The sequence below is a fragment of the Delphinus delphis genome, chromosome 15, assembly GCF_949987515.2.
Source record: "Delphinus delphis chromosome 15, mDelDel1.2, whole genome shotgun sequence".
NCBI lineage: Eukaryota > Metazoa > Chordata > Mammalia > Artiodactyla > Delphinidae > Delphinus > Delphinus delphis.
The window spans coordinates 81405992-81415279 of NC_082697.1; the positions used below are offsets into that span (position 1 = coordinate 81405992).

The 9288-nt window shown below is 45.3% G+C and overlaps 1 protein-coding gene across 1 annotated transcript; it reads right to left on the reverse strand.

Moving 5' to 3' along the window:
* Nucleotides 1-66: 66 nt before the first annotated feature.
* Nucleotides 67-3467, reverse strand: LAMTOR4 (late endosomal/lysosomal adaptor, MAPK and MTOR activator 4). The gene is made up of 4 exons (XM_060032351.1): nt 3350-3467; nt 2756-2836; nt 753-870; nt 67-403 (listed from the first exon to the last, which is right to left on the reverse strand). Exons 1-4 carry the CDS (start codon nt 3350-3352, stop codon nt 306-308), a joined length of 300 nt encoding a protein of 99 aa, XP_059888334.1. The 5' UTR covers nt 3353-3467; the 3' UTR covers nt 67-305.
* Between the last annotated feature and the right edge of the window lie 5821 nt (nt 3468-9288).

Sequence of the window (9288 nt, forward strand, 5' to 3'; positions counted from 1 at the left end):
AAGCTGGAAGACACATGGGGTGTGACCCTCCTCCCCCAATACACACGACACATCCCTGGGCCTGGGAACATCAGACTCACGTTTATTAGGAGGGAAGGTGAGGAGAGGGAGGTCCCCTCGCCCTCACTCTCCTTAACATAGTACAGAGTCCCCAAGCCTCTGCCCTTCCCGGTAGGGGTGGGGAAGTGGGTGAGCAGACAGCCTTAGTTCTAATGGCAATCAAGAGAGGCGGGGGGAGGTTTGCGTCTTCCTCATCACAGAGGCTCACGGCCCCGTCCACCTCTGCCCCTCGCCCTCTGGCAGGCTCACACGTCAAGGGGCTCCCGGCCTCGGTTCTGCCTCTTCACCACAAACACCCTCTGTCCCGACACGGTCACCAGCAGCGTGTGTTCTCCAAAGACCACTGGAGGGGAGACACACCTTCCCCCGCCCCGGGAGAGGGAAGGGAGCAGAGAGTTAGTGGGGTGCGAAGGCCTCCCTGGGGGTCACCATAAACTGGCTGGGCTCCAAAGCCAAAGAAATTTGACAGTTGCAAGCTCAGAGATTTGAAGATGGGAGGTCTCCATTAAATCCCCTTCTCTTGCTTTCTCATAATTCTGATGCAGGGGTGAATACCAAGGGGAACAGAGTGGCCAGAACCAGGGACTCCAGGGAGGTGGTGGGCGGCTGGTAGGAGACAGGTGCTTTTCCCTGAGAAGAGAAGCCTCGGGGAGCAGCACCCCCCAACACCGTCACCAGGGCCAGGGGCTCACCCGACAGGCGCTTGAAGGGTACGTTCATGCTGTGGTGCAGCCGGAAACCGCAGGCCGTGCTGACCAGCTCAGAGATGGCGCTGGCTGCCTGCTCGTCATTCTCTAGATCCCCAGATGACTGCATGCAGACAGAGGAGGGAAGATGGCAGGAATTAGGGAACAGAATTGGGAGAAAATTCCGAGGACACTTTGGCTCTAGCACTTGTAACCTGCCTCCACTTTCCAATACCCCAAGGTCACCCCCGGTTTTGGAAAGACCCACCTGAAAACTGCCCTGTGACGTTGTTGCCCCTCTTGATGCCATCCTGTTTGTCAACCTTAAAATACCGGGCTTCCTCCTGGGAAGCAGTGACTCTCATCCATTTCTTTACTGACGCTGTTTTCCTAATCCCTGAATCTTGATTTCTCTCCCTGTTCCCACTTACTTGATAAAATCACATTCTCAAACATCAGTGCCCACCCACCACAGACTCGTCCCAGGCGCCGTCTTTTCCTCAGTCTTCCTGTTTGTTGCCCTGTCTGCAGAATCTGAAACATAACATCCCCTTTGTCCCTGAACCCCTTCCTACTACCTAGCCCTTGGGTAATGATGTCACAGTGGCCTGGGCTTCCTCTTTTCTCGTGATGATCTCAACTTCCTCTTCCTACCTCCTCAATATGGGCCTCCCACTGAGTCAAATTCAGCACGCTTTGCTCTCTTGGACATTCTGTACCTCAGTTACCTCATCTGTAAATTGGGGACAACAATACCTATCTTATGGGCTTGTTGTGAGGGTTACAAGAGCATATTAGTAAGATGCTTAGAATAACTCCTAGCATTATATATTTAATTGCTATTATTCTATATCAAACTCAGTGTTTAAAGTTGAGCCACCAAAACTCCCCTTACCTCTCCCCCTCCCCAATCAACTTCCTTTCTTAAGTCCCTGTTTGTTAAGGCACCATAATTCTAGGCTTGAGTTCAAAGTCTTACAGCATGGAAAAGTTATCTCCTCTATTACCTATCTCTAGTCATTACGAAGACATATCGATTCTTCCTTTAAAAAATCTCTTCTCTCCTTGCTCCTTCTCACTGCCACCAGCTGTTTCATACCTAGATTTTGGCAACAGCATCCCTGCTTCGAATCCCTCTCCTTCCGGCTCATCTTTACACCTAATAGAACAATTCCGCTCGATCACTTCATCAGCTGTTTCTGTTCAAAAACCCTTCAAAGCTCCTATTACCCCCCAAGATTAATCCACAGGTGTTAACCCAGCCTTGAAAGTCCTCCCCAATCAGATCTTTCCTTAACATATCCTCTTCTTCCCCCAAACGTTTCCAAATCTTTTCAACATAAACCCACCAGCAATTCAGACAGGCTGATGTCACACTCCTGCAAATATGTCCACCTCCCAGCCCTGAATATGCTCTTTCTTTTCTGCCTGTTCACAACCATCCATCTTTTAAGGCCAGCTGAATTCTTGTCTCTTCCAAGAAAGTTTCCTTGCCAAAACACAAGTTATAACACAAAGGGCTGAATCCTTCACTCTCTGGACTCCTTCAGTTATCTTTACCACGTGCAATACTTTAGCTGAACTTTTAACCTTAAGCCTTGTCTCTCTAGCTGAACTTTTAACCTTAAGCCTTGTCTCTCCAGCTAGTTTGAAAACTTCTAGAGCACTGACACTATATTGTACTGCAGAACAAAATACCAAGCCTCTTCAATAAATACCAAATAAAGACATACTCAAGAATAACTCAGGTAATGTCAGTTATCAACAAACCTGTAACTACTTTGGCTTTGGTAAAGGCAGTAAACCTCTTTTACCTCAAAACAGTTACAGGACTAAGATTCCAGAGATAGATTAATTGATTTAATTCCTGAATTTAATTCCTATATGCCAGGCATGATACCAGGTAAAAATCAAGAACAGAGACAAATCAGGTTAAACTGGGCAACGTTAGAAGGCATCATCGGGCGATGTGTATTGGAGGAGCCCCCCCTCCCTTTTCCAAAACGCACCGCCAGCACTGCGCCTTCACTCAGCACCAGGTAGCCGAGCTGGTCTGGGATTCGCTCCAGCCCCTGGGTCAGTGCAGAAGTCTAGTGGGTAAAGATGCAATCAGTGAGCAGCAGGCTAAGAGAACAGCCCTTGGCAAACCCAAGAACAGCCCTTGGCAAACCCAAGACTCTCTCTTGACAATGGCCCCCAGGCCTCTTTCCCCAGCCAGGGCCCTTCCAGACCCTCTTCCCTCTACATGGCCTTCAACACTTATCTTCCTGAGCCTCCGTCAGTCCTCACTCTCTGCCCCTGGGCTCCACCGGCCTTCCACACCCCACCTTTGCTACCCCACAGACAACTCCCCTCAGTCCGGTCTCCAATTCCACCTGTGGCCCGCCGCTCCCCCTCAGATTACTCCCCAGCCTCTGTACACCCTCCCACCGTCCCCTGCTCAGCCCTCTACGTCGCCACCCCTCCATCTCCATTCCCTCTCGGTCCCGGGGCGGATAGGAGGTGAGGGCGGAGTGCAGGCTCAGGACTCGGCGACCAAGGAGATGGGGGGGCAGGGACACCGAACCCCCGGCGCGTACTCCCGCGCATGCGTCCTCACTCACCATCGCAGCCTTAGGTGCTGGGGGGCGCTCACTGCCAGACGTAGCTTCCGGCTCCAGTCCCAGGTGACGTGATTCCACCCGGCGGTCTCCTCCTCCTGCCTTGCACCGCCCGACTTGAGTCCCGCCCCCAGAATGCGGATTGGAGAGTGGTTACGTCATCAGACTTACTCTGCCAGTGTGGAGCGCCGCTTCCCGGAGGCGCACGCGGATTGGCCGCAGACCCTCTTTAACATTCATCTCCTCTTCCCTCAGCCCCAAAGCGCCGAGATAGGGGGGCATGTCGGCGGAGGGGCGGGCCTGGGGGGGCGGGGCCGGAGGGAGGAGGTTGGGCTAAGGGTTTGTGCCTGCGCAACAGAGGCGGCCCGGGTTCCACCTAGGGCTAGACCGCCCGCAGTGGGACAGTAAGAGAATAGAGTAAAAAAACGTGAAATGCAGATGAAGAGCTATTCAAGTGCTACTCTTGGGCCTACTCCGGGCAGCTCTCTAAGACAGAAATTTGTTCCCAAAGTGGTTTTTTGTCCCGGGATTCTGTAAGAAACGGTGTGATGGTGCATTGATCCCTCGCTAGCCAAGGCAGCTGCAATACTGAATATTCTCTGCCAGGAATAATTAGAAAATGACCTTGGAGTCATTTTTAAATATATGAGTGTCATAGAAATTTTTTCTTTTAATTTAAATAGTTTTTAGGGCTGCTGCAATGTTAATGTGGGTGAGGGAAAATGATAAGTAGTAATAAAACAGTAAATACTTGATGAGGATGTGGAGAAATTGGAGCCCTCATACATTGCTGGCAAGAACGTAAAATAGTGCAGTTGCTGTGGGAAACAGATTGACAAGTTTCCTCTAAAAGTTAAATATAGAGTTACTATATTTATAAATGAGAATTAGATGTAGAAAAGTTAAATATGACCTAAAAATTCCACTCCTAAATACATACCTAAGAGGATTGAAAACATACATTCACACAAAACTTGTACACAAATGTTTATAACAGCATTATTGACAATAGCCCCGAAATGGAAGCAACCTAAATACCCATAAACTGAAGACTGGATAAATGAAATGTGGCATGTCCATACAGTGGAATATTATCCAGCTATAAAAAGGAATCAAGTACGGATCTGTGCTACAACATGGATAAACCTTGAAAACATTATGCTAAGTGAAAGAAATCAGACACACAAGGCCACATATTGTCTGGTTGTATTTATGTGGGATGTCTACACTGGGCAAATCCAAAGAGAGAGAAAGCAGATTAGTGGTTGCCAGGAGCTGAGTGGAGGGGGAAATGGGGAGTGACTAATGGGTGTGAAGATTCTTTTTGGGTGATGAAAACGTTCTGGAATTATAGAGTGATGATGGTTGCACAACCTTGTGAATGTAATGAAAACCACTGCATGGTGAAGCTTAAAAGGGTGAATTTTACAGTATGTGAATCATATTTCAACAACATAAAACAAAGTGTTGTTGCTTGAGGAGAAAACTAATTAGAGAAGATGGATGCCTTTTTTAAAGATGAGGTATGATTATAATATAAAATTTAAATTGGAGGAGGATGTAGAGAAAGTTCTGTGGGGATGCTTGGTCTGCAAAGCCTTCCCTGGCCTTAGATATTGATGACAGTTTGTGGTACCAATTTTTTTTTTTTTTGCACATACTGGTTCTGAGCGTTTCCATCTGTATACCAGCCTAACCCACTCATCCCAGATACTATACAGATGAGGAAGTGGAAACAAGAGAGATTGAGCCTTGCTCACGGCACACAGCTGGCGACTGGCAGAGCCAGATTCCAGTCTAAGTCGGCTGGCGCTGAGGCTGATGCTTTTTCCATTGCTCCATTGGCCAACTACTTTTTTTTTTTTTAAGCTACATTTAATTTTACCTCAGAAATTCCCTGTTCTCATTTTACTTAACACAGAGGAAACTTTTACAGGACATTGCTCATCAGCCATCGTTAGAATTGTTTCATTTTCACAAACAGCTTGAATCATACTACTCATGTAGGGAGCAAAGGTTTTCATCCTTTCATTCAACTGGTGTTATTGAGCACCTTCTATGTACCAGACGCTCTTCTTGGAATTGGAGATACAGCAGTGAATAGAAATAAGACACATTTTTTATTGGTTTCAAGTTGTGAGGAAGAGGGTGAGTCAGATAATAGATAAATATATTAAGTGGTGAAAAGTGCTATGAAGAAAAATGAAGCAAAGTTTCCACTCACAAGACCCAGACCTAGTGAATTCTGTAAAACAGACCTTATTAAAATAATTCCTTTCTTTCCTTAGCCTCCCCACAGTTCAGTTACTTTTCTACAATCACCTCTTTTTGTTCTATCTGGTATAAAAGCACATAGATCTGGCCATTTCTTTGGGTCTTCATTTTCTTGTGAGGGCTCCCAGGTCACATAAAACTTGTACTAAGTAAGCCTGTATGCTTTTCTCCTGCTACTCTGTTTTATGTCAATTCGCAGGCCCAGCTGAAAACCCTAAGGGGGTAGAGGTAAAAAAATTTGCCTGCCCTACACTTTGAAGGTACTTCTAAGGTAGGGTGAGTATTTAATTTTGAACAAAGCACATTAGCCTCCATGATGTGGATGGGCTTCATCCAACTGGTTGAAGATCTTAAGGAAAAAGACTGAGGTCTCCGGAAAAGAAGGAATTCTCATCAAGACTTGAATAACATAGAAACCCTCCCGAGTCTGGCCTGTTGCCCTGTGGATTTCACACTCAAAACTGCAATATCAGCTCTTGCCTGAATTTCCAGGCTGCTGACCTACCCTACAGATTCGAGACTTGCCAGTCCCCACACTTTGTGAGCTAATTCCTTAAAATAAATACTCTCTCTCTCCCTCCACCCCCCTTCGCCTTATTCTCTGGAGAACCCTGACTAATACAGTGGTTAACTTATGGCTGGTTTCTGTGGGCTTGGCATCTTTGCTGCCTCGGTTAGCATTCTTTTTCTTTTCGATTCTGATTTTTTTGGGGTGGTTGTTGTTTGCTTTGAAACTAGACGTCCTTGCCTCTTATTTTCCTAGTACCAATTCTTACCCTATCAAACAGCCATCAACAAACTTCCCAACCCCAAGTCTGCCTTTCTTGATTCTCTTAACCTTGACCCACCCCTTCAACCAACACTTTTCAAAGACTACAGTGCAATTAAATTTTTAAAAATTAATTTTTAAAAAGACTATAGGGTAAGAGTCAGAGTCATGTACTTTGACCCCATAACTGCTCAGCTTGTAAGTGAGCGAGGCAGGCAAACAAAGTGTCACAGTGACGTGTAGTAAGTGCTACACTAGAAATGAGCCCCTTAGGACCCATGGGACAAGGTGTGTGCATTGGGAGGGGTCGAGTTGGGGGTAAATTTTAAAATGTGTGGTTTCCAGTCAGGAGGCTCTGCTAGGCTGAGAGACGGGGTGTTGGGATCATTTGGAAACGGCTTAGACAGAAAGGAGGAGGCCAGCTCTGCCACTGGGATGGACGAAAACATGTTATTTCACACCTCACGATTTGTTCCCTCCTTTTCAAAAGAAGGAAGGGCAAAGAGCAAAGTTAGAGACCACGAGGCCGAAACAAAAAGTCTCTAAAAACCAGAAGGAAATCCTGGGAGCAGCTGGAATAATATAGAAAAAAATTATTCAATTTGTAGGTTAGCAACGTGCTAGGTACTGAGGTAGACACTGGAATTTCAAGGTGGACCAGGTCCTCATCTTCAAGAACTCATTGTCTAAAATAAGCTCAGTGAGCACTCACCAGCGTATTCTTTTTCTTTCTTTCTTTCTTTTCATTTTATGTGTATTTACATAATCGAAAAATTAAATTGTGGCTATTACAAATGCTATGTGTCATCCCGTTTGCACTGTTCATAGTCATCAGTTTTCTCCCATGTCAGTGTCACATCTCCCAGTCTCTAAGGCTACTTAGCATTCCAGGATTCAGGTATCACAACTGATCTAATCATGCCCATTATCTTCATCACAATATTCTTAATATTCTTCCTCAAGGTTTACAGATACTTGCACAGCGAACTCCCTCAGGGTTTCCGTCCAGTTTTCACCTTATCCGAGAACCTGATCCTGTCCCCTTGATAGAAAACAGCACACCCACCACCACCCTGACCTTCTACATCCTCTCACCCGACTTTGTTATTAAACTTTATTCAAAAGCAGAAACTAACACACCATGGTAAAGCAATTATACTCCAATAAAGATGTTAAAAAAACCTTTATTCAAGCATAATATACATACAGGAAAAGTTCACACATCATAATGTACAGCACAGTACCTCTTCACAAACTGAACGCACATGCACCAGCATCCAGATGAAAAAACAGCATTACAGCTCCCGAAGCGCCCTTCTTGTCCAGTCTCAACCTTTCTCCCATGGAGAAAGGGACTTCTAACAGCATTGAGTAGTTTTGCCTGTTTCTGTACTTGACGTAAATGGAATCACACAGAATGTACTCCTGCGTGATTGACTCCTCTCATTTACCATCAAGGTTGTGTGATTCATTCATGTTGCCATGTGGGGGTTTCGTTCGTTCATTCTCATTGCTCTATAGTGTTTCATTGTGTGCATGTGACACAATTTATTTATCCATCCAACCATTGATGGGCACTTGGGTAGTTTCCAATTGTGAGTTATTAGGACTAAAGCTTCCATGAATGATCCAGTTCATGTCTTTTGGTGAACATACGTATACATTTCTGTTGGGTAAATACCTTGGGGTGAAATTGCTGGGTCACAAGACCTACTTTATTTTTTTAAGATTTTTTAAATTATTGAATCTTTTATGTATTAATAACAGTGTGTATGTATGCACACACACAGAGAATGAGACAGAGAGAGAGAGAGAGAGAGAGAGACACTTAGATCTTAAGAAATAGAATATTACTGCCATAGACCATTCAGGCGGCTATAAAAGAATAGACTGGGTGGTTTATAAACAACAAACATTTATTTCTCACAGTTCTGGAGGCTGGGAAGTCCAAGATCAAGGCGCTAGCAGATTTGGTGTCTGGCGAATGCCCACTTCCCGTTTCACAGATGACATCTGTGCTGTGTCCTCACATGGTGGAAGGTGTGAGAGGTCTCTGGGGTCTATTTTCTTTTTTAATAGATCTTTATTGGTGTATAATTGCTTCACAATACTGTGTTAGTTTCTGTTGTACAACAAAGTGGATCAGCCATATGCATACATATATCCCCATATCCCCTCCCTCTTGAGCCTCCCTCCCACCCACCCTATTCCACCCCTGTAGGTTGTTGCAAAGCACCGAGCTGATCTCCCTGTGCTATGCTGCTGCTTCCCACTAGCTGACTATTTTACATTTGGTAGTTTATATATGTCCATGCTACTCTCACTTTGCCCCAGCTTCCCCCTCCCCGCCGTGTCCTCAAGACCATTCTCTGTGTACGTCTTTATTCCTGCCCTGCCACTAGGTTCATCAGTACCTTATTTTTTTTTTTTAATTCTGTATACATGCATTAGCATACGGTATTGGTTTTTCTCTTTCTGACTTACTTCACTCTGTATGACTCCAGGTCCATCCACCTCACTACAAATAACTCAATTTCGTTTCTTTTTATGGCTGAGTCATATTCCATTGTATATATGTGCCACATCTTCTTTATCCATTCATCTGTCGATGGATACTTAGGTTCCTTCCATGTCCTGGCTATTGTAAATAGTGCTGCAATGAACACTGTGGTACATGTCTCTTTTTGAATTATGGTTTTCTCAAGGTATATGCCCAGTAGTGGGATTGCTGGGTCATATGGTAGTTCTATTTTTAGTTCTTTAAGGAACCTCCATACTGTTCTCCATAGTGGCTGTATCAAATTACATTCCCACCAACAGTGCAAGCGGGTTCCCTTCTCTCCACACCCTCTCCAGCATTTGCTGTTTGTAGATTTTCTGATGATGCCCATTCTAACTG

Excerpts from the sequence above, each read along its gene's own strand:
- LAMTOR4 (XM_060032351.1), bottom strand. Across the intron at positions 871-2,755 it reads GTGAAGGCGCAGTGCTGGCG|TCATCTGGGGATCTAGAGAA; the intron begins GTGCGTTTTGGA and ends GTCTGCATGCAG. Across the intron at positions 404-752 it reads ACCCTTCAAGCGCCTGTCGG|TGGTCTTTGGAGAACACACG; the intron begins GTGAGCCCCTGG and ends TCTCCCCTCCAG.